The 23,446-nt window shown below is 59.5% G+C and overlaps 1 protein-coding gene across 1 annotated transcript; it reads right to left on the bottom strand.

Moving 5' to 3' along the window:
• Positions 1-131: 131 nt before the first annotated feature.
• On the bottom strand, positions 132-18,839 carry CASKIN1 (CASK interacting protein 1). The gene is made up of 20 exons (XM_079785771.1): positions 18,598-18,839; positions 11,944-11,995; positions 11,739-11,836; positions 11,393-11,538; positions 11,218-11,313; positions 10,960-11,090; positions 10,377-10,485; positions 10,179-10,287; positions 9,997-10,091; positions 9,723-9,840; positions 8,580-8,681; positions 8,390-8,478; positions 8,229-8,313; positions 8,053-8,144; positions 7,209-7,319; positions 7,024-7,125; positions 5,469-5,607; positions 3,349-5,394; positions 2,260-2,689; positions 132-1,898 (listed from the first exon to the last, which is right to left on the bottom strand). The coding sequence occupies exons 1-20, from the start codon at positions 18,689-18,691 to the stop codon at positions 1,802-1,804; spliced, it is 4,341 nt and encodes a 1,446-aa protein (XP_079641897.1). The 5' UTR covers positions 18,692-18,839; the 3' UTR covers positions 132-1,801.
• Between the last annotated feature and the right edge of the window lie 4,607 nt (positions 18,840-23,446).

Here is a 23,446-nt window from a genome sequence, read left to right on the forward strand (position 1 = left end):
TGAGTAGGCATAGTCCTGGGATGAGGGAGAGGCTGCCTAAGAATACTGGTGTGCCCAGGCACCAGCAGCCCGTGGGAGGGACGCTGGGAGGGGTCACAAAAAGGGTTCCTATTGTCTGTTGACCCCAGGATGTAGCCCTCTCGGTTGACTTCCCCTCCCTGCCATGGACAGGCCAACCCCCCCCGCCCCGCCCCCACCTCCACCACCACCACCATTCTCCCAACACACACCACCAAAAAGTGAGCCAGGCCATTTTCTGCTGTTTATTGACAGCCAAGAGTACCTCCCTGCCCAGACCCCCCTCCCGACCTGCTGGAGCCCCAGCCTCGGCCACCCGCTAAGGAGAGGCCAGGTGGACGACCAGGTAAATCCACTAGGGAAAGCGTCATCACATGACAACTGAAAGGGGCCTCACATTCCTAGATGCCGCCTTGGCTGATCAACTCCACCCACCTGCATCACAATTGCTGGTTTTTGGCATTTTTAAATTTTTTTTTAAGAAATGTCAAAGTTGTGTCCAACACACGTGGATCAGCAAACACAATAGAGGAGGCTGGTCAGTACTTTTTTGGAGGGGGCGAGAAGGGAGAGGCGAGAACAACCACACGACACAGCCTTGGACCACGAGCAGAAGCATCCGTGGGAATTCAGACGGGGGTGGGCTGGCTGCCTGCTCGGAGCCTGGGGTGGGAGAGTCAGGCACACCTTCACACGCGCCACACGCAGCCTGGCATGCACACCCTGCACCCACTGCTGTCATCCGGCTGACCACCACTTCACGCTGTGCACATAGCTTCCCCCAAACCCAGGCAGACCTTCACAGCAGCATCCCCCAGAGAGGAGGGAGCCCTCCCCACCGTCTCCACGGCATGGAGGACACAGCCCAGCAGCAAGGCACATCCTTCGAGTTCTTCAGACACAGAGAAGTTAAGAGAGAGAGCAGAGGGAGGCCCTGGTGGAGCACAGACCCCAGCCTACTGTTTGTGCTACTGGCCCAGGGGCTGGCCACTCCTGGACAGAGGGGAAGGACAGACAGTAGCCAGGGCCTGTAACAGCTTTTGTCTCGAGCTAGACTCCAGTGTCCTTGCAGTTGGTAAATGGTTTTCTATAGAATCAATAATATTTTTTTCTTTCTTTAAATATATATTCGTTAAAGTTATACCTTTTTGTTTCTCTAGGGAAATCTGCCTCAGCTTATTCCCAATAAATTAATACTCTCAATAGCTTATATTCTGTGGGGTAGAGTAGGGCAGGGGTGACCCCTGCCCCTTGTGCTGTGCCAGAGCAGCTGGCAGAGGTCCCCAGTGGGCAGTTCTGTGCTGGGCATAGGCCTGTGCTCTGCCACTGATTGGGGAGGGGCTACAGTGGCTGCCCCCCTCCCACTACCTCCCAAGGTGGGCCCAACATGGATTCAGGGCAGGGTGCCAGGGGCTGCCCCTTCTCTACACACTGGGCAGAGCCTGGTGGTGGGTGGGCAGGTGGCCCAGCAGTTATTGCACAGGGAGCAGCAGACAGGGACAGGCACCCACAGAGCAGCAGCATCTGTCCAGAGCCCTTGGGTCCCTAGGCCAGGCAGTCTTCCACGCTGGGCATCTTGCCTGGGCCCAGGGGGCAGGAGTTGTGCTTATGCAGGGACAGGGCAGCACGACCCGCCCCCACCTCGTGGCCCTGGCAGGCTGTCCCCTGCACCCCGCCCCCCTCGGCCGCCCACTTGCGCTGCGCCCAGAAATGCCCATCCTGAGGTAAAGGTCAGTGTGCAGCCAGAGCCCAGGCAGCATAGGTGGGCCCAACATGTGCCACATCATTCCAGCATGGCGTCCAGTTGGTCCGCCAGGTCATCAAACATGCTGCCGATGTCGTCCAGGATGCTGCCCGTGCTCTTCTCCGAGGCGGAGGGGCTGGGGTGGGCGCAGTGTGAGAAGAGGGGGGCAAGGTGGGGTCGGCAGAAAAAGGCCGCGCCCCATCCCTACATAGACCACGCCTCCCACTCAAATCAGCAGTGCATGGGCGGGGCCACGCTCCAAGGTCTCTGACACCCCACCCCCCCAATTCCCCCATTCCAGCGGAGCACAGCCGCCTCAGAATGTAAATGACAGGGCGGTGTGCAGGCCCCGCCCCGCTGTATAAGGTGTCCGAGGCCACGCCCTCAAGGCATTGGTTACGCCCCCCCCCCTCATCTCGGCCCTAGTCCGTACACTACATCTTCACTAACCCAGGCACCCAGATGCCCACGCCCAACCGGACCCGCCCCACACCTACCGCTGGCCCTGAGCGTCCTCCTGCCGGATCTTTTCTTCCACTGCTTGCAGCGCTGCCGCCAAGCACGCACTCGTCTCCTCCAGCTTCTGCTGGGCGCTGTCCCCGAGCGAGGTGCCCTCGGGTGCGGCAGGGGGCCCTGAGGCCGCGGCTGCAGCGGCCGCGACCGCAGCGGCGCGCGGCGGCTTGGCGGGCACGTGCAGCGCGGGCGCGCTCGGAGACGGGGGCTTGGCGGGGCTGGCGCTCAGCGAGGGCGGCGTGCTGGCTGGCTTGGCGAGGGCAGCGGGCGGCTGGCGCGCCGGCGAGGGCGTGGGCGACGGGTTGGCGCTGCCTGACTGCAGCCCCGCGGCGGCCTTGACCGGCTTGGGCGCCGTGGGCGGCGGCGGCGGCTTGGGAGACACGGGCGGCGGTGTGCCGTGGGCACACTTCACCTCTGCGGGGAGGAGGAGACTCGCACGCTGCGGGAGGTCGCGCAGTGTGCACGCTGCCCATCCCTGCACAAGCCCCAGCGCAGCATCCTGCCTCCCGCCCAGGAGCGGAAATACAGTGGTCCTCAGCACAGCGTCCCCGCTGCTGCAGCTCTCCACTGCCCCTCCCACCCCAGCCTCCCATGGCAACCAAGGGATGTGCTTCCCCAGGCAAACCCTGGTGGCATCACTGTTTCCAAGTCCCTCCCGGTCCGCCCCCCACCCCCACCCCGCACTTCTAGGTGGGGCCCTTCGGTTGACTGCCACAGGGCCTTTGCACCTCTAATCCTTTTGCCTGGAAGCCTCTCCCCTCTCTTGAGTGCTGGGATCCCTCTCCAGCTGGGTCAGAGTCCTCCCTAACTCAGCAACGTGCACCTGTCCTCCCTCCCCTGGTGCTACTATTAATAAGTTTCTGTGCCTCCTTCACAGAGCAACTTGAGGACCAGCCACCCTCCTCCAAGCTCTGGGTTGGCAGAGTTGTCCTCTAGGTGGATGGATGAGACAGTGTGAGGACACTCCTCCCTACTCCACCTGGCTGCCATCAAATCCAAGAAGAGAAAAACCCTCAGACCGCCGAGGGGGGAGGGGGGATGGAGGCCCTTCCCCAGCTAGCTCCCTCACCTACCTGGGCTGCTGGGGCCTGGCAGCGGCACCTTCTTGGAGGCAGGAGTGGGTGACCCCTGGATCTTGGGTACCGGCTGAGCCAGGACAGGCTTGGGAGAGACAGGCGGCTTGGTTGGTTTCCGGGCATCACTGTCTGGTGGGGGCAGCGGGGGCAAGTGCATCAGGTCGGAGGGCAGGGACTCGGTGGGTGCGGGTGGCGGGGGCAGCTCCAGGGGTCCAGCTTGCTCAGAGCCCAGTCTGCGGCGCACAGTGCCTGTGCCATTCTGGTACACGGACAGCGATGGGGGTGGCTCTGGGCCCGCCTCCCGTTCCTTGGCCTTGGGCCGGCGCTTGACGGTGTCAGACTCAGTCAAGATGAACTTGACGTTCTCCTGCTGGCTCTGCTTGGCTCGGATGCGCCTCTTCAGCGTGGCACTGGCCTCCACCCGGGCCAAGGGAGGACCCTCCCCACTTGCCTCTCCCTTGGCTGGACCTCGAGGCCTCTGCCGGGTAGTGCCATCCTCGGCAAAGTGGCCATGATCGGCGGGCCCGGCCGGTTCCCCGGGCCCCCGGCGGGCCGTGGCCAGAAGTCCTGTGACAGGCCCGCTGAGGGTGCGGCGCCGGTTCACCACCTCTCCATCAGGCCCAATGGCCTCCTTGTGCTTCACGGAGGCCAACACTGTTGCTACCCTGCCTGGCTCGGGGCTGTCAGGGCGAGGCGTGGGGTGGCCCTCAGGGGGCCTACGGGCGGCGCGGCCCCCGCCCCCAATGGAGGACAGCTCGAGCATGGCGGCAATGCTCTTCACACTGCCAGCACTGCCTGTGTCCACGCTGCCAGCCAGGTCACTGGCCCGTCGGCGTTGTGCCCGGACCCCCAGCTGGCCATCCTCAGTCCCAGCTCCTTTGGCCTCCGCATCAGGTGCTGACTCATCAGCCAGGTTGGCGCTGGCCATGGCTGAGCTAGAGCGCTTAGGCGGAGGTGGCGGGGGCCCCTTTTTCCGGGGCCGCACAGCAAAGGACTGGCTGCGGTTGACGTTCTTGTCGGCACCAGCAGGTGCCCGCACTGAGTGGCTGCGGCCTACACGCCGCTGGACTGTGGCGTAGGGCCCTGCGGCAGCTGGCACCAGCAGCTCATCCCGCTCTTGCTCGCTGTCAGACGCTGTATAGCGATTCAGGCTGTGGGCGCGCTTCTTGGGCCGCCCTGGCTCCACATCGGACTCAGGGGGCAGACACAGCACGGGCACGGGGGTGGGGGCAGGGGCGGGGGCAGGGGCAGGCCCAGGAGCAGCTGGCCCTGCCTCACCCTCCACGGGCTGGGGCAGCACATAGGCAAAGCCCCGGTGCGTGGGCGATTGAGGCAGGGAGCGGGGCGACATGGGTCGCTCCATAGGTGGCAGCAGCTGTGGGGTGGGCTTCACCTTGGCTGTTGCCGGGGCTGGACCATGAGGCACCCCCAGGGCCTGGGGGGAACCTGGCCGAGCTTTCGTGGGGGTCTGGGGGGGCGTGAAGGGGCTGGCGCCTGGTGGAAGGACCTGCCGTGGCTTGCCGGGCACCGGAGGCACACTGGCCCGCTTGATGCTGTGGCCGTGGCGGCTGGGCCGAGCCTCCTTGGGCAGAGTCCCAGCGCCTGGTCCCTCATCCAGCAGGTACTCCTGGCTTCGTGACATAGGGCTGCCAGGCCCAGGGAACCCGTCACCCAGCAGCTCCTGAGAGCTGCTCATATGCCGTGCCCGCCCCCCCAGGCTGGGCTCCTGGCGCACAGAGGCCCTTGGGGTGGGTGGCAGGTGATTGGAGGGCTTCTCGGCAGCGGCAGGGGTGGCAGCCGCCTCTGCCGGGCCAGTCATGGCAGCCTGCAGCTCACCACTGAGCTCGCTGTCTTGGAAGGTGGTCATCTTTGGAGACTGGCACTCGGCTGGGGCAGGCTCAGGAGGGGGCGGCGACTCAATGGCCATCACTTCAAGAGACTGCGGCGCCTTCTGGCGCAGAGGTCCCCCTTCATACTTAGCGTACTCTGCCTTCTGCAGCTCTGCCAGTTTCCTCACTGCCAGCATCAGCTTCTTCTGGTGTCCTGAGTGGGGCATGGGGCAGGTCAGGCCAGGGAGAGGGGCAAGGACCAGGACGTGGTGGGGGCTGGAGCCTCACCCAGCTTGGTGATCCCAATCTCCTGCAGGTCCTCCCAGGTGATGTCGGTGATAAAGTCGATGTTCTCGTAGCCATTGTCCACCAGCACCTTGTAGTACTGGGCCAGGCCGATCATGGACAGCCACACAGCCAGGTTAGCCTATATACAGAGCAGGGGACACAGAGGGCAGCCAGAGCTGGCTACCCACAGCCTGTCGACAACTGGGAGCTGTTGGGGCAGGGGCATCGGGCCAGCCCGGTACAGACAAACAGAGGACAAACCAACATCAGTGTCAGCTTTGGAGACAGCGCAGCCTCAGCAGGAGCCCAAGTCCAGCTCACGTGCACGTGCAAACACACACAAACACGCGCACACAGGGCAACCCTATCTTCAGGACACCGTTCGGGAAAGACTGCACTTCCTCACCTGTCCAGGCAACCATGGGGACAGCACCCAGTGGACACACAGCATACATCATGGACGCAGATACACAGCACACCAATCAGATACGTGGACACGCACACCCTGGATCACAGCCATACACGGGCACTGACTCCCCTCTGTGTCATGCTCACACCCTCTCACAACTTCTCACCCACATCAGGCACAGTCACACGGCCACATCACACATGTGTGCAAACAGCCATGAGAGCCTTCACCCAGTACCACCCAGTGGCTTCCGGAATGGCATCCACCTGCCCACACTCCCAGCAGGGCATCACTAATGCACCAACGCACAGCACATCCGCAAGAGCAGGGTGAGACCCACGGACCCTGACGTGCTCACCGGGAGGACCGCTGAGCCACTGACCGAGTGCGGCAAGGCAGATGGGTGTCAACCTACCTGTCCCTGACCCACCGCCCGGGGGCTTTTGGTGGTCATGGCATCTCCCCCATCAACGGATGGGGAATCACAGCTCTGCGTGAGAACCAGAGAGGCAGCACTGATGCAACAGGCCCTGAGCCTACCTTCTCCTGGCCCAGAACCGGTTCCACCATATGAGTGCCTGTTAGTAATAGCATGGCCTGCAGTCAGAGTGGGTGTCAGCTGTCAACACAGCTGGCACGTGCAGTTAAATGGGTGGGTGTGTGCGCGCAGTCATCAATGGGCACCTTGAATGTATTTAGTGTGCGTGTGCTGTCTGTGTGCATGTAGCATGCTCGCTCACACATCCTCCCCACGCTCATGCCTGGTGGTGTGCAAGCATATCCCGTCAATGCAGGCCCCCTCTGGTGTCTGGGTAGGTGTGCAATGGGCAGCGTTGCTGGGGTGCCGGTGTCCCTGTGTGACTGCCTGAGTATGGAGGGGGGACGCTGCAGGAGCATGGAGTGGAGAGAGGTATGCTCCCCTCACCCTGACGGCCCTCACAGGCTGTCACCCCTGTTCCTGCCTCGGGAAGGCTGGTCCCAGTGCCGAGATGGACAAACGCCGTCCCGGTGGGCCACTGCTGAGGGACCGTCCTCTGGTCTCCTCTCCCTGGAGCTCCAGAGGGCAGCTGTGGGTGTAGCCAGGGAGGCAGTCTGTCTGTCTATCTGCCCATCCTGGGCCCGGCCACGGGGTGCAGGGAGCCTTACGGGTTTGTGCTCAGGCAGCCAGTCGGGGATGCTGAGGCTGCTGATCTCTGCCGTGATCTTCTTCCGGTGGCCTGGTTTGGTGACCCCAATGGCCGTGAGGTCCTAGTTGGAGGAGAAGCCCGTCAGCTGGAGGTGGGGGATCTGTTTCTGGGTCACGGCTGGTGGCCAGCCTTTGGGCAGCTCACCTCAGGGGTCATGCGGCTGATGGTGGGCAGGTCGTAGCCAGCACTGAGGAAGTTGGGGGCATACAGCTGCAGCTGGAACGTGGCGAGCCACTGGCTAACAGCCTCAGCGCTCTGGAAGACACAAGGCACCCGCTGCAGGCCCGCCCACCCACCCACCCACCAGGCGCACACCCCAGCCACCACGGTGCCTCCTGTGTAAGCTCAGTCTGCCGTCCACGGGTCCGCGTGCAGCTAGGCCCCAGTCAGTCTGGCACCGGTGCTCCCTCCTCACTCTGTGGTCCTGGATGCCGCTGTCTTGAGCTTCGCTCGGCACGGCAGCATCGTTCTGTGTTCTCCAGCGGGAAGGTTCAGCTGCTTCTGACCATCCCCCCCATTCCTGCACCGGGGACACCCTGCGGTGTGGCCCCATGTGAGGCTCCAGGATGGGGCCCCGGCACTGCCCCTCACTCCCTGGGAGGTGAGCTTGGCCCAGAAGTATGCAGGACTCAGCCAGCAGCTCCCACCTTCCCCAGCACGCAAGTCATGCACACAGGACCCCTCTCACCCATGTACACGACTTGTCTTGTCTCACGCGTGCCATTTCATACACACGCACACATGCACACGTGCCCGCCTCACAGTCACACCACACACACATGCACACCCTTGTTCACCTCACACCCGTGCGCACTTCTTACACATATTAGTTCACACGCACAGCCCACACAATAGACAACACCTACACACACAGACTGAGACAGACAGAAGGAGGGGGGAAGCCTGTCAAGAGCCCCCCGGCTGTACTGTGGCCAGGCCAGGCAGGCTGCCCCGGGCACCCTCCCTGCTGCCAGCCCAGGCCCTGTACCTTGCCCTCCGATGCCGGCTCCAGCTTCTTGGACGGCAGTTCCGCATACACCTGCCCAGCGTGGGCCACTGGAGGCTGGGACCTGGCCGCCCCTGGGGATGAGAGGGCTGGTGGGCCAAGGGCTGCTCACAGGCTACCTGTCGGCCAGGACAGCAGTGCTGCATCCTCGCTCCTACCTGCTGAGCCCTCCAGAGGCTTGACGGGGCTGTCCCCGGGGCTGGACTCGGAGATGGACTTCTGGGAGAGCACTGTTGCCAGGAGCTGCAACCCAGACAGATCAGCTGGCCAGCGCTGCTCTGGGCCCAGGCCACCCCGGCCCCGTCACCACCCCACCTACCTTGACCCCTTCAGAGCCCGCATGCAGGGCGTGGGCCCCGCTGCTCCGGCCAACAGCCACGCTGCTCAAGCTGCCGCTGCGGTCTCCACCTGCCGGCGCACGGGAACATCAGCCAGTGCTGGCCCTGCCGAGCTTGGGGGCTGCCTCGCAGAAGTACGGTTGCCCCTGCCCTCCAGAGGCCCCCACCTACCTGCAAAAGGCTTCCTCAGCACCCAGATCTCTTCAGGCGGTGCCGAGGGTCCCGGCAAGCCGCCGCCCTGAGGTGAGCTTTGCTCAGCACCTGCTCGGGAACCTGTGGACCAGCCATGGCCTCCCTGAGTATTGGACCAGCCCAGGCCTGGGAGCCAGACACCGAGAGGAGGGCGTCCCCTGGCCCGGCCCCAAGCCTCGGTGGAGGCCCCACACATGCACTCCTAAGGGGTCAGCACACTGTCTCCTCCCGCCCCAGAGACCCTCAGAAGACCCCCTCCCCACACCAGACACTGGAGAGCAGGAGAAGGTGGCAGAGAGGAGCCCAAGCCAGGCTACCCTGCCGGCTTACCAGTGGCCCTGTGGTCCTGTTGGGGGGAGGGGTGCACATTGCCAGAGGGTGAGACCTCCTCTGTGCCAGGGGAACAGGGGGGAGGAAAGAGGCACCCAGGAGCCTGGGGCGAGGCTCTCCACCCCAGGAAAACTAGTGGTCCAGTTAGATGGGTAGACTAGCTACATCACCTGACTGGACCACTCTCTCTTTTGTCCCACCTGTCCACCTCTGTGATCTCACCAGTCCCCTGCCTGAAACCACTCCATGGCCCTGGGGCCATGCCCTCACCCCTCTCCCTCTCCCTAACTCTGCGCCAGCCATGCTGGCCTCCTATGGGCCCTTACACATACCACGCTCTCTCCTGCCTCAGTGCCTTTGCACACGTGGTTCCCGCTGCCTGGATTGCTCTGCCTGTAGCCAGTCCCTCCCATTTCCCAGGGCCTCCTCTGACCACCCTGTCTAAAGCAGGTCTCCATCCACAGTCTCTGCCATTGGCTGGTATGTTTTATTCCATGTTTACTTCACTGTCCCCTGCTCCCCTCCCTCCCTGGGGGCAAGCTCCTTGAAAGCAGGACTGATGTCTATCTGAGCCACCATCTATTCCTAGTGGTCAGTGTGCAATGCCGGTTGAATGAATGAAGGGATGGGCATGAGGACACTGATGAGGAGACAGCTGGCAGGACACACTTCTGAACACCACTTTGGACCCTCCACCTAGCAATGGCTAGAGCTTGGTCCTTGCCCTGCCATCCCACACACATGTGCACTTACTTCCTTCTGGCCCCAAGCCCAGACCTGGGTAGGACTTGCCTGCTCGCTTGACGATGGCCTCGCCCAGGGAGGATGGGAAGTAGCCCACCCGGTCATTGCCTGTCCGGTTGTCATGGATACAGCCCTTCCATCGGCCGTCTGGATGCTGCTCAAGGACCTGGCCAGATGAGGTGGGGAGAGCACACGCAGGGAGACTTCTGGGTCAAGCGGGTGGGTGGCCTGGGCCTTCTGCCCAGACCCCCTGACTCCCCAGTTGCTGAGGGGGAAAGGTGGGGTGAGCATCCCAGCTCCAGCAGCCCCAGGCCCTCCTTACTGTGATGATATCCCCAGCTTTCACGTTGAGGCTGGTCAGGTCATAATTGTTGCAATAATCTTGGGTCGCCCGGACCTGCAGAGCCGCCGAGGCCTCTGGGGACACAGGAGGTAGACTCCCCAGTCCTTCGAACCAGCCTGGCCCAGGCCCTGCTCCAGATCCCCTGCCCCACCTGGGCCCACCTCGCAGCAGCTGCTTGATCTCCTTGCTGGCCTGCGACGTGGTGAACTGGTGCACGATGTCCAGGGCCGTCTGGCTGTATGTGTTCCTCACATGGGCATTGATCCCGTTCTGCATGTGCCAGAAGGTGAGGTCTGTCAAGAGCACCCCATTCCCCCAACCCTGCCTTGGATCCAGCGCACCCTGGGCCTCCGACTCACGTCCAGCAGCAGCCGAACCACTTCTGTCTTCCCACAGAGTGCAGCCTCGTGCAGTGCCGTGCCAGACTTGGTCTGGCGGTTAATGTCAATACCAGCTTGGAGCAGGAGTCTGGCAGGAAGGCAGGGGGAGCAGGCAGGGCCTACAGCAGGAGCCCTCTGCCCCAGCACCCCGAAGCTGAGCCCCGATTTCCAAGTGCCTAAGGATTAACCAGCCCTACCCGTCTCCCTGACAACCTACCTGACAGTGACGAAGCACTTGTGGAAGTGCCCGCCCTGTGCCAACCCTCCCCAGCAGTTATCTCGTCTTTCCCCATTGGTACTGCTGTGATGCCCATGGAAGAGCTGAGGCTCAGAGAGGTTAAGTGTATCCACGAAGTCACCCAGCAAGTGACAGGACTGCCACAGAGCCCAGGCTATGTGGCTATGGATGCCCACTCCCCATCCCCTTCTAGCACATCCCTCATGTGGGCAGCTGGAGGTGCCCGTGGCATCCAGAGGCCACAGCTCCAAGACTGCTCCCATCTTGTCACCAAGCCAGGAGCAGAGCCCCTGAGCTGGGAACCCCACCCCCACAGAACCATACCTGATGATGTCAATGTGGCCGTTCTTGGCTGCCAGGTGCAAGGGGCTGGTTCCATTGGGGTCAGTGGTGTCCCCCGGCCGGGGCTCCAGCAAGGCTGTGCACATGTTGCTGCTCAGGAGCAGCTGGACCACCTTGAAGGAGGGGTCAGAGTAGGGGGCACCCAGAAATAGGCCATGGGGTTGCAGGTCTGTCCCCGACTCCAACCCCAGAAGAGGCAGCAGAGCAGATGGAGTGGCTCTCAGCTCCTGGGAGACTTACCCCAACACGGCCGAACTCGCAGGCCAGGTCCAGAGGCGTCTTCCCGGCGCTGTCCACCATGCACGGGTTCGATTGGTGCTGCAGCAGCATCTCGGACTGTGGGTGCAGAGTGCAGTCAGCCCCGTGCTGCCAGGCTCACGCCTCCCACACGCGCAACCCCCGAGGTGGTCCTCACCACATCATAGTGACCGTGCTGGGCCGCTAGGTGGAGGGGGATGTGGCCCTCATCTGATGGGATGTTCACCGCTGAGCCTGCCTTTAGCACCAGCTTCATGGGCTCCTTCCGGCCCTGCCAGGCCGCATAGTGCAGTGGCCGCATGCCTGGGGGCAGGCAGGAGCCACTGGGAGCTGGTCTCTCACCCTGAGCCCACCCCTGACCTCTAGGACGCAGATCCCATGAGGACCTGCCTACACCCAGCCTGAGACCCTGGGTGGAGACCTCAATTGAAGAACCATCCAGTCCTCAAGGGACCCCTGACCTCAACCCATCCCCTTGCTCTAAGGTCCCTGCCAGGCCTTGCCTTTGTTGTCCTTGATGTCTACGGCAGCTTGGGCCTCCAGCAGCAGGGTGATCAACTCCGTGTTGCCGTTCAGGGCCGCGTGGTGCAGGGCAGAGAAGCTGGGGCAGGTGACAAACACGTATGGGCAAGGACTCAGGCACCCAGCCTCCCCCAGAAGCCCCTTTGCCCCCATCCCAGACTGGTATTGCCCTGGCTGAGAACTCACCCATCCGGGTCCTGAAAGTTGACATTGATCTTCTTGGTGGAGCCCAGGAGCTCTGGGAGTGGGAAGGAGACACAAGTGAGGGAGGCTCGGCCCTGCCCCTCCTGCAGTCTGCCTGGGTCCTGGCCCACTCCAGCAGCTTAAAAGCAGGCAGCGGGTGCTAGCTGGCTCCCTGGCAGCCTCACAGCCAACGCTATCTAAGTGTTTAGTCTAGAAACATTCATTCATTCGTTCACTCATTCATTCAACTCTGTTCCCTGCACTCAGCTCCAGCTTTTTAGACCTTGGTTTCCCACTAAACTAAGATGTTGGGAGGGTCACAGGTCCAAGGTCTCCAGGCCTGTCCCTGCCTGCAGACACAAGCCAGGGATGTGCACCCACACAGGCACACACATGTGCAAACATATCCCCGGCCAATAGTGAGAGGGAGAGAGCCGGCCCAATCTGTCTTTCAGAAGGACCCAGATGGGCCGGGGGTGGCCCGGGAAGGCTGGGACACCCAGAAATGAGGGTGTCTCTGAGGGAAGATTTGCATTTCCACGATGCAGCCTCCCCGACTCGCAGCCTTGGGGCTGGCCAGTATAGATGAGCCCTACTCAGCAGGGCAGGAAGGCGATTGGGCCAGTGCCTCTGAGTGACCACATGAGAATGGCCACCTCATATACATGCTCAGGGGCACACTCAGGTCCTAGGATTAACCACCTGCAGCCCGAGGGGCCCAAGGCCTCCCTTCAGGGCTGCAGTCTCCTCCTGGGGCCCCCAGAAGCTGCCTGCCAAAAGGAGGGGGGCCCTCTGACACCCTCCCCGTGGGCTCAGGTCCAGCCAGACTCAGGCCAAGCCCCTGCCTGTCTAGGCCATGGTTACATAACCTATTTGTGGGTCAGTTGCTCTGGGAGGGAGGGAGGGGCTGGCAGGACAGAAGCCCCTTTGTCCAGGCCCAAGACAGGGATGGGGGCGGGGGGCCCAAGGACAGGGAACCAAGGGGGTTGAGTCACAGAGGGGCTGCTGCAGGGCAGCTCAGCCCAGGGTGTAGGTCCCCCAATGGCCCACAAGAGCACAAAGTCAGTCAGGCCCAAATTCGAATTGTTACTCGGCCCCTCACACCACCCCTAGGGCCTCGGCAATGAGCTCGAAGGGGGCTAACAAGGCGGGCCTCGGAGACCTAAGGACGTTTCCAGACATAAAGCAGGGAGGGTTTGGCAAGGAGTCGGCTCAGTGAGTAGCGATGACTAATATTAGCTCTATGGGAACCCCACCCACACCCTCCAGTGATGGGGGGCTTCTCCTGCTCAGAGCAGAGGCTCCAGGAAGAGAGGCATCACCCCGCCCTGCCCTGCCCTCTGCTCAGACACTGCTGGTGCTGAAACCCATCTATCTGAGCAGCAATGCCAGCTTCCCTCAGTGGTCCAGGCCAAAACCTGGAAGTCAGCCCTGCGTCCCTTCTTGACTACCTTAAACCTTCTCCATTAGTAAATCCTGCTGGCTCTATCTTTAAGACACGCTCAAAGTACACTCAGGATCTTACCACTGCTCACCGCCGCCATCGTTACCGCCCTGGGCCGGGCCAGCATCTCTAGAGGAATCACTGCCATCACCTCGCCACCGGTGCCCTCACGTCTCCTGTGCCCCCTTCAGTCTCCCCGCCACGCCCGCGGGAACCCTGTTCGAACACGGTCCGATGCCTTTGCTCCTCTCCGGAAGACCCCCCAACAGCACCTGTCTCACTGGACCATGGCTCTGCATGATGCCGCCCTCGGACTTCCTCAGCACCCGTCCCAGCCACGTAAGGCGCTCCAACACACTGGCCACCCTGCCACTGAAACTGCACATGTTACATACATGTGCAAGGCTTTTCTTCCGCCAGTTATTCCTACGATTCCTTACCTCATGTCCTTGAGGTCTTTATCCAAATGTCACCTGCGTGGTCTCCCCATCTAAAACAGTAACCCCCCACCCACCCCGGGTCTGTTGTATATTTCTCTTTAGCCTCCACCACCACCATGGACCTTGTTTATTGTCCATCTCCGTCACTAAACTGCTATCTCCAAGAGGCCCAGGGCTTTGATCTGCTCGCTGCTGTACCGAGTGGCTGAAACAGTGCCGGGTACATACCAGGTGCTCAGTAAATTAGAGGCTGAAGTCATATCCTAGTCCCACACACGCTGTCCACCTGCCAGGGCCAGTTTCAGGCATGTGACCTGCATAGTCACGCAGAAGGGCCCCCCCCCCCCAATCTGGTTGGATGCTCTGCTTGTCATCATCTTAAATTCTTTTTTGTTGTTGTTGCAGTTCCAATAGAAAAATTTTATTGACTCAAAGGGAAATCTCTGAAAAATGTACTAATCTTTTCCTAATAAATATTATGGGATTTCTAAGCCTACATTATGTTCAATGCTTTTATCTGTTTACAGAGTGCTTTCTTTAATCCTTTGAGCCATTTTTTGGAAGCCACAATGTGCAAATATATTAGGATAACTTTGACTAAAGAGATACAATACAAATGATGAGATGTTTTATTCCTTAACTTTGAAACCTCCCTTATTTCTGGCCTATTATAGAACACACTAGTGGCCCGGTGCATGAAATTTGTGCACAGGATGGGGGTGTCCCTCAGCTCAGCCTGTACCCTCTTCAATCTGGGATGCCTCAGAGGATGTCCAACTGTCAGTTTAGGCCCGATCCTGTGGGATCGGGCCTAAACTGGCAGTCTGACATCCTTCTCGTAATCCGGGATACTGGCTCCTAACCGCTCACCTGCCTGCCTGCTTGATCACCCCTAACCACTCTGCATGCCAGCCTGCTTGCCCCCAAATGCCCCCCCCACTGGCCTTCTCACTCCCCAACTGCCTCTCCTGCCAGCCTGCTTGCCCCCAACTCACCACCCCCCCTGCCAGCCTGATCACCCCCAACTGCCCTCCCCTCCTGGCCTGATCGCCCCTAACCGCCTCTGCCTTGGCCCCGCCACCATGGCTTTGTCCAGAAGGACGTCGGAAGGTCTCCCAGAAGGTCTTCCGGTCTAATTAACATATATTCCTTTTATTAGTATAGATATCTACATCTGTTCATTCAAACTGCTATTTTAAATTCTTAATTTTGGACAAGGCACCCATGTTGCACTGGGCCCTATGCTGCAGTTCCTTATTACATTGAAGACAGTGATGCCCTGGCCAGTGTGCTCAGTGGCTAGAGTGGGCCGGGTGCGTGCCGAAGGCAACCAATTGATGTGTCTCACATCGATGTTTCTCTTTCTTTCTCTTTCTCTCCCTCCCTCCCTCTTTCCCTCCCTTCTGCTCTTTTTTAAATCAATGGAAAAAATCCTCTTTCCCTCCCTTCTGCTCTTTTTTAAATCAATGGAAAAAATGTCTCACTCTCTCTCACTTTTTTAATCCTCAGGTGAGAATTAAAAAAGTGAGAGAGAGTGAGACATGGCTGTCCTGTAGCACCTCCCACCCTGTCCAGGATCACACTCAGGACATTCTCAAACCGCGCCCCCCCCCCCCACACACACACACACACACCTTGCACAATTCTAATGTTTGCCACCTACCACTTTTCTTAGTTTCAGTTCTTAGTACCCATTTCTCAGCTTCTCCAGCAAGAATTCCCAGTCCAGCCCCCTTTCCTCCCTCCCACAGCAGATGCCTTCAAGCAGCCGCTGAGCCAGGTGCTCCAAGTGGAACCCACAGCCAGGCCCACCTGCTCACCTGGCCCATACTTGTTGAAATTTCAGAGGGGCTGGAGGTCAAGGCCCGGGAAGTGACACAGTCGCCAGTGGAGGAGTCTCCATCCCAAAGGGGATCACTCCTCCCATGAGGAGGGGCATCATGGTAAGGTCATCTCACCCTTCTCCCTGCCACTGGTCTCCTCAAAGAGGAAATAGCTGGAATTGGATGGAGGGGAGCTCGGGGTTTTGGAATAGTCACCTGATTCCTATGGGAGACACTGAGCACTGAGGAAGGTCCCAGAACTGAACCCTGCATAGGACTGGGGAGGCTGAACCAGGTGGAGACAGGTGCTCTGAATGAAGCTGGAGCAGAGCATGGGGGTGGGGGGGACTGGGTAAGGGTGGGATAAGGGGGCAAGTGGGGACCAAGTTGAAAGTCTTAGGAGCCCCCTTTCCCTTTCCACAAGGGCACTAAGCCTATGGATTCCCCATCAGTAACAGCGCATAAACTTCGCCACCCCCACCCCACATGACTTGCGCTCTTCAGTCTCTGATCAACCCTGACCTCTCCTGGAACCATCTCTACCTTTGAGGTCAGCTCCAGACTCGAGGCTGCAGAGGCCCCGGCCCCTCTCCCACCCTACCGCCATGGCCTCCCTGTACCCCTCTGCCCAGATGCTCCTCCAACTACAGAAGCCTCTTACAGGCCGCCTCACAGAGCTACTCCTTCCCCTACAGGGATGTGGTCCTGGTCTCCTCCGGTCTCATCTCAGAGTAGCGGAGCCCCATGGCCTCCACGGGGCAAGGTACCCACCCAGCTTCTCCAGGGAAGCAGGGCCAGTGCTGCCTCTTCCCAACCGCCCCCAGGCAGGGGGCTCTAGGTCAGACGCTGCTGGAGGGGAACTCTTAGTGGGCCAAGGTGAGAGAACCCAGGAGCACTGGCCTGTCATTTTCAGGAAACTCAGAACGGGCAAGTGGGCCAGAAGGAAGGCAGGGTATCCCTGCCCAGCATAAGGCCAGCCCCCATCAGTCTTTTCCCTTCTTCCCCTCAAAGACAACCGCTAAGGGTGCTAGTTCCTGTGTGTGGAAAGGGAGGTGCCCTTCAAGGTGGGATGGGGGGCTGACAGAGCCTGGGGCCACACTGGGGGGCTGGGGCCAAGGGAAGGAGCCAGCACAGGAAGGAGGTCATGGGAACAAGGGTTATGAAAATGCCTCTGGAGTCCAGTGGGCCCCCCGGAGCACTGCTGGGTGCCCCCCACCCCATGGCCCAAACTCCAGCTGTACTTCGCTGAATCAAAATACATCTTACTCCAAAGCAGGCCAGCGTTGTCATGACGACTGAGCTAATTCATGGAGGGATTTCTCCGTCTGACTTATTAAGCCCGCTCCTGTGAGTCAGAGCCCAGAGACCAGTCCAGGCAGCGGTGTATGGTGAGATCCAGGTGAGACCCAGGTAAAAGTAAAAGTCCCCACACCTTCCCCCAAGGGGCCCGAGTAGACGGGAGGAGGAACCTCCAAATCTGATGCTCCCACTTTCCTGGCCTGCCCACTCTGGGCTGAGGAAATGGTCCCAGTTAGTGCTTACTGAGCAGTTAGTAAGAGCCTGAGCTTCCTGTTTGCTCTCTCACTATTCTTACAACAATGCTAGGAGACAGGCACCACGAATATCCCCGTCCTGCAGACGCGGCCTGGGGAGCTGGAGTTGTTTATGTACGAGGTGGCACGACCACTAGGTGGAAGTCTTGACCTTGCCTTCCACGTCTCAATCCCTCCACCTGCTTTCGAGGCTCAGTCTCCTCGAAATCCTGAGACCCTGAAGCCAGCCCCGACTAGGCGTGGAAGGCCAGGCCAGCCTGTGTCTGTGTGCCTGCAAGGCACAGATGTGCAGCTCTAATTGCACAGAGCAGACAGGAGCTGGCGAGCAGGCTCTGCCGCAGGAGGGTCCCTCTGGGGCTCAAGGACATACCTCCCACCTTCCGAGGCAGTCTCAGTTTTCAGCATCCTTCCTGGAGAGAGGGGAAGGGGGCCCCCTGCCTTCCATACAGTTCCTGGGGGTGGTGTAGGGAGTGGGGTCCCCAGACTGCACGTGCCATCTTGCAGAGCCCTGCCCGCGCCCCTACAGGTGCCCTGATACACTGACACAGCCATACGTGCGCAGCCGCACATGTGGTCCACACGCCCATCCATCCATCTCCAGCAGCCCCCAGGGAGGCTCCTGGTTGAGCTGGGATGAGTGCTGGGATCAGGGCTTCAAGCTCCCAACCCTTCCCTGGGGTGCCCCCAGCACAAGCTCAGGATGGCCAGTGGGAGACCTCTCCCTCTCCACAGCCCTCTTTCCCAGCAGGGAAGCCAGAGTGACCTGGGATCTGTTGCAGGGTCTGCACCTGCTTGGAGCTCAGCCTGGCCTGGGCTGGGCGACCTTGGGCCTCTGCTCCCCTTTCAGTAAATGGCCCCCACCCAGCCATGCCTGGGCAGCCACACCCCCAGCATGGTCCTCCCCCCCCCCCCCTTCCCTGAAAAGCGTGTTATTAAACATGGGGAGGGAAGGAGGGTCTGACAGGGACTATCAGGCGCCTTGATGCCCCTCACCGCGAGGGGCCCCTCCCTCTCCAAGGGGAGGGCATCCGCCTTGCCCTTTAAAGGCCCAGCAGAGACCTCCAGCTGTCAGCCCCACAGCCCGGGGAGAGAAAAGGACCGAGGCAGGGAGGGAGGGATGCGAATGCCAAGACCGGGCAGGTGGGTATCGCCAGGTGCCCGCTGGGGGGCTCGGGATGACGGCCGGGCGCTCGGTGCCGCCCCTCCGTCAGTGCTGGGGGTGCGGGTGTGGACCGAGGTTCTGGGCGCTGCTGGCCCGGCCCCGCCCCGCCCCCGGGGACCGACAGCATCCCCCTCCTGCGCCAGGAGGGGTGAGGGGCTCCGCGCCGGAGGTGGCCCCCGAGCGCGCCGCGGCTCCCTCCGCCCCGCCCCCCCAACCCCGCGCCCCCTACACTCACTGGCTTTCCCCGGCCGCGGCCTCTGCAGCAGCCGCTGCGCGGTCCCCACGTCCTCCGCCTTCACAGCCTGCACCAGCTCCTGCTCCTTCCCCATGGCGCGGCCGGGGCCGCAGCGACGCGGCTGCGCTCCGTGCGCTCTGCGCGGCTCAGCAGCAACGGCGGCAGCCCCGCGGCGCCGGCCGCATCCTCCTCCCTCCTCCACCGCCTTTTCCACCGCCCGCGCCCCTCGCCGTCCTCCGGCTCCGGCTCGGGCTCCAGGCGAGGATGGGGCGGGGAGCGCGTCACGGGCGGGGGGCGGCCCGGAGGCGGGGGCCGGCGGCGGGCGCGAGGCGGGGGCGCGGCACCTGGCACCGCCTCCGGGACGCCTGGGTCCCTCTCCGGTGGCTGCTGACCTCCGTCCGCCCGCCGCACCGGCCGCGCGCCCGGCTCCTTGGCTCCGCCCCTACATCAGGCCGCGTCCTCCCTAGGCGCCCCCTCCCCACGTGCGGGCCGCGGGGGTCAGGCCGGGCCTACGCGAACACCCCGCTGCCCCGGAGCGCCGGGGACTGGGGACGTAGCGGGAGATGGACCCTAAGCCCTGATACGGCGGCGGCGCTGCTGGGCTGAGCCCGAGAGAGGCTTCCAGAGGCTGCGGGACCCAAGCGGGGGAGTAACTCGGTGGCAGTGGGCGGGCGGGTACCCGGGCACAGACCCAGGCACGGAGAGACCAGAGCACCAGCTGTGCCATGGGAGTCGGCGCGCCAGAGGCTGTCAAACATTTCTGGCCTGTGGTTCCCGTGGGAGGTGTCGAGGGATTGTGAAGAGGAATCTCCCAATAATGAATTCAGTGTCAGGGAACCTGCACCACCCCACCCCCGCTCCGCCCTGCACCCTACACCTTCTTCCCTTGAATTCTCTGTTTCTTTCCACAAACAACACTGGGCAATAGCTCCTCCCTCCCAAGCCTCAATCTGAACCCCAACCCCAGTGAAGCTCCCCAAACTGGGGTGCGGCCCCCACCTATTGCCAAGGGGTCCTCAATCCCCCATCTCCAGCACCAACAGGGTCACAGGCCTGCTCAACACCAATCTGAGCCCCCACAAAGCCTGTGTACCCTCCAGCCTCCAGCTTCAGACTCTGGCAGCCCGAGACAGGGGCTACTTTGACAGATGCTGACACCCCCACATGGCACACACACACACACACTCACCCAGGTCTCGCCCTTCTGACTTCCTGAGCCTCAGTCCCTCACCTTGTAATGGCTGCAGCATTCCGGAGATAACAGTCTTGAAGTCTGTCTCTGGCTCAGGCTGTTTCCTCATTGGCAGGGAGGGGGAGATTATTACCCCATGGGGCAAGGCTGTTTGGTGAGTTTGCACATCCAATGGCCTGATGCCCCTCTTCCTATAGCCCAGCCCATCAAGCACCTCCAGAAGGAAGGTGACCAGCAGCTGGTCATCTCCCCTCTCCAGTGGGGTCTCCCATGAAGTTTAGGGAGCAAGACTCGACATGGCCTGTCAGAGGGGCCGCTAAATGCAAGGGTCCTTTCTCCCATCCTTTATGGTGACCAATTCCTAGGCACCTGCTGAGTCAGGAACTGTGCTAGTCACTTCATAGATGAGCTTGTGTCCATTTTACAGATGAAGAAACTGAAGCTCAGAGAAGCCAAGCGACTCACCTATGGTCCCAGAGTCTCGAGGTCATGAGTTTTTGCTTAGAACCCACATTAGTCTCAGCTGCACTTGTCCCAGTTCTGCCTCTTATTGTTTTGGGTTTTTTGGGTTTGTTTGTTTGTTTTTTGTCACTCTGTCTTTCCAAGTCGTAGCTTACCCTCCATGAAATGTGGTAAGAATGATATTCCCACCCTGGCTGGTGTGGCTTAGTTGGTTGGGCATCGTTCCGTGCACTGAAGGGTCTCCGGTTTGATTCCCAGTCAGGACACATGCCTGAGTTGTGGGTTCAATTCCCAGTAGGGGACTTGCAGGAGACAACCAATTGATGTTTCGATCTCACATCAAATGTTTCTTTCTCCCTCTCCCTTTCTCTCTCTCTAAAAATCAATTTTTTAAAAAAAGGAATGATCCCCTTTAGGTTATTTGAGGAGACATTATGATGCAATCAATAAAGCACTTTGCAGTAGAACTTATTAAGTGCTCAACAAATAGCTGCTGTGAATATTGTGATATTCTTGTGTCTCCCTACCTGGGCTATCTGAGAAGCAACTGTATTTTATTCATCTTTGTCATTGCAGACCCAATCAGTGTAGCACACAGGAAACACTACAAAAAAGTACAAAGATAGCAATCATCCTTACTATTATTTCTATTTTTTGGCTGGCTAAGGTAAAACACTCTTGCCTGAGCCTAACATTTGCAGGCCCTGGGGCCAGAGTACAAACAGACGCCCACACAGTGATTGTCTAAATATTTAAATGTTATAAATCGTGCTAATAACCTGTTAAATAAAATATGTTCTATCATCCTACTTTGACAAATATACCTTCATCATGACCTGAAAGGCCAAATTCCAATTTAGAATTCTGATTCCTCTGGGTAATGAACTGGCCCCGGCCTGCAGCTGCTGCACTTCTGTTCTTTGCCCAGCTCCATCTATACCCCTCAGTCACACCTCACACCTAGGGGTGGGCACCTTGCTGTGTAGTCCACCTTCAGGAGGACAGACCTGGGAAGAGGGCTGTATAGATTCTCCTAGATTCAACCTGCTCAGTGAGGCTAATGCCCTGGGAAGGGCCAGGAAGTCCTGGATCTATGGCTGGCTAGCTCCTTGTGCAACCTCCTGACGCTCAGCTGCCTCATCTGTAAAATGGGCCAGTAGCTCTGCCTGTAGCCCAGGGCTGATGGTAGGATCCATATGAAAACAGGAATGTGTATTTTTGGGAATCCCCCAACCCTGGGGATGGGGGCCACAGAGCAGACCAGCTGATCCAGCGGAGGGATTAGGATGCAGAAGTGTGGGACTTGGGCAGCCCTCCAGGAAGCCAGGCCTCCAATCTCATCCCTGGGAGGAGGGGCTGCTGAGCCAGCAGAATTGCTGAGGCTCAGCCTGGAGCAGAGCTGGCGGCCACTTCACTGCAGCCTGGGCTGGCCCCCTTCCCACTGCACAACCGCCTGCACCGGCAGGCCCAGCCCTTGCTTCTGCCCACCAGCTATACGCCTGCTCAGGCACTCCCTAGGGCCCTTCTTCACCCCTCAGAGCCCTAGTACCCTGCTCCGGATATATAAAATGGGGATGACATGATGAATGTACTCTCCCCATGGACTGCTTGGGAGCATGCATGCAGTATATGTTAGCTGCCATGGTGTCTATTATTCTCCTAGATACTTGATACATGAGAGGGGATTCACATCCATGCATCCTGCCCCCCTTCTGGTCCAGCAGAGATGCTGGAGCTGCTTAGGCTGGGCAGGGAGAATGGCCTGGTCTGCCAGTTACCCCGAGGCATGGAGCATGGGCAGCTGCCACACTCCATCCAGAGCCCCCACACAAAAGCAAATAGCTCAGAGCCTGTCTCCTGAGCCCAAAGTGGAACGACGCCATAGACACCTGGCCACGGCTTCCAACCTTCCCTCAGCCCCTTCCCTCTGTCCTGCTTTCAGGTTCCTTTGCCGCTTTGCTCTGGATATCCTTCAAATGTTGGGGTTCATAGCACTCGTCCTTTTTCAGCCTCTGGGGCCTGCATATCCATCTGCCACTCCCAGAGCCGCCTCTGAGCCTGGTGGAGCTGCCCTGGAGGAGGAGGATAGCGCCTGTACTTACAGAGGAATATGGGGAGGACATACGAAATGCAGGGGGCTGCCCAGAGAGTAGTCACCATAGTCAGAAGGTGGGAGACCAGGGGAGAGCTGAGCCCAGCAGGATGTGTTCTATCGTGTCCTAGCTGTGTGCCCTTAGACACGTGACTCTACATCTCTGAGCCTCAGTATTCTTGTTTCCAAGATGGGGTGGTTTCTCCTTGGCAGAGCCATTGTGAAAACCTGATGCATAATGTAGTTAATGCTCAGCACGGTTTGGTGGTTCTTCAAAAAGTTAAACAGAGTCACCAAGTGACCCAACAATTCTACTCCTAGGTATATGAGAAATGAAAACAGGAACTCAAAAAGATACTTGTATAACCTGGCTGGCATGGCTCAGTAGTTGAGTGTCAACCTATGAAGGTCATGGTTCGATTCCCGGTCAGAGCACATGCCCGGATTGCGGGCTCGATCCCACATGCAGCCGATCAATGATCCTCTCTCATCACTGATGTTTCTATTTCTCTCTCCCTCTCCCTTCTTCTCTGAAATCAATAAAAATACATTTTTTTAAGAAAAGATACTTGTAGCCGAAACCGGTTTTGCTCAGTGGATAGAGCGTCAGTCTGCAGACTGAAAGGTCCCAGGTTCGATTCCGGTCTAAGGGCATGTACATTGGTTGCGGGCACATCCCCAATAGGGGGTGTGCAGGAGGCAGCTGGTCGATGTTTCTCTCTCATCGATGTTTCTAGCTCTCTATCCCTCTCCCTTCCTCTCTGTAAAAAATCAATAAAATATATATTTAAAAAAATCAGGATTGCTTTACCTGTTTGGCAGTTGTTGGTTCACAATGTTTCTGGTCAATTAAAACATTTTTTTTAAAAAAGATACTTGTACAGGAATTTTCATAGCAGCATCATTCAAAATAACCAAAAAGTAGAAACAAATTAAGTTGAATGAATAAATAAAATGTGGTCTAGCTACACAATGGAAAATTATTTGGCCATAAAAAGGAAAAAAGTACTGCCCAGCCAGCGTGGCTCAGTGGTTGAGCATCACCCTATGAACCAGGAGGTCATGGTTCAATTCCTGGTCAGGGCATATGCCTGGGTTGCAGG

This window comes from Cnephaeus nilssonii, assembly GCF_951640355.1.
Source record: "Cnephaeus nilssonii genome assembly, chromosome: 2".
In the NCBI taxonomy this organism is placed as follows: domain Eukaryota; kingdom Metazoa; phylum Chordata; class Mammalia; order Chiroptera; family Vespertilionidae; genus Cnephaeus; species Cnephaeus nilssonii.

Bases quoted from the DNA above. Each gene is read 5' to 3' on its own strand.
- CASKIN1 (XM_079785771.1), bottom strand. From the start codon at position 18,691: ATGGGGAAGGAGCAGGAGCTGGTGCAGGCTGTGAAGGCGGAGGACGTG. The intron at 8,145-8,228 runs GTAGGAGCGAGG...TCTCATCCCCAG, and splicing joins GCCTCTGGAGGGCTCAGCAG to GGGCGGCCAGGTCCCAGCCT. The intron at 5,608-7,023 runs GTAAGGCTCCCT...CTCTGTATATAG, and splicing joins GGCTGCCTGAGCACAAACCC to GCTAACCTGGCTGTGTGGCT.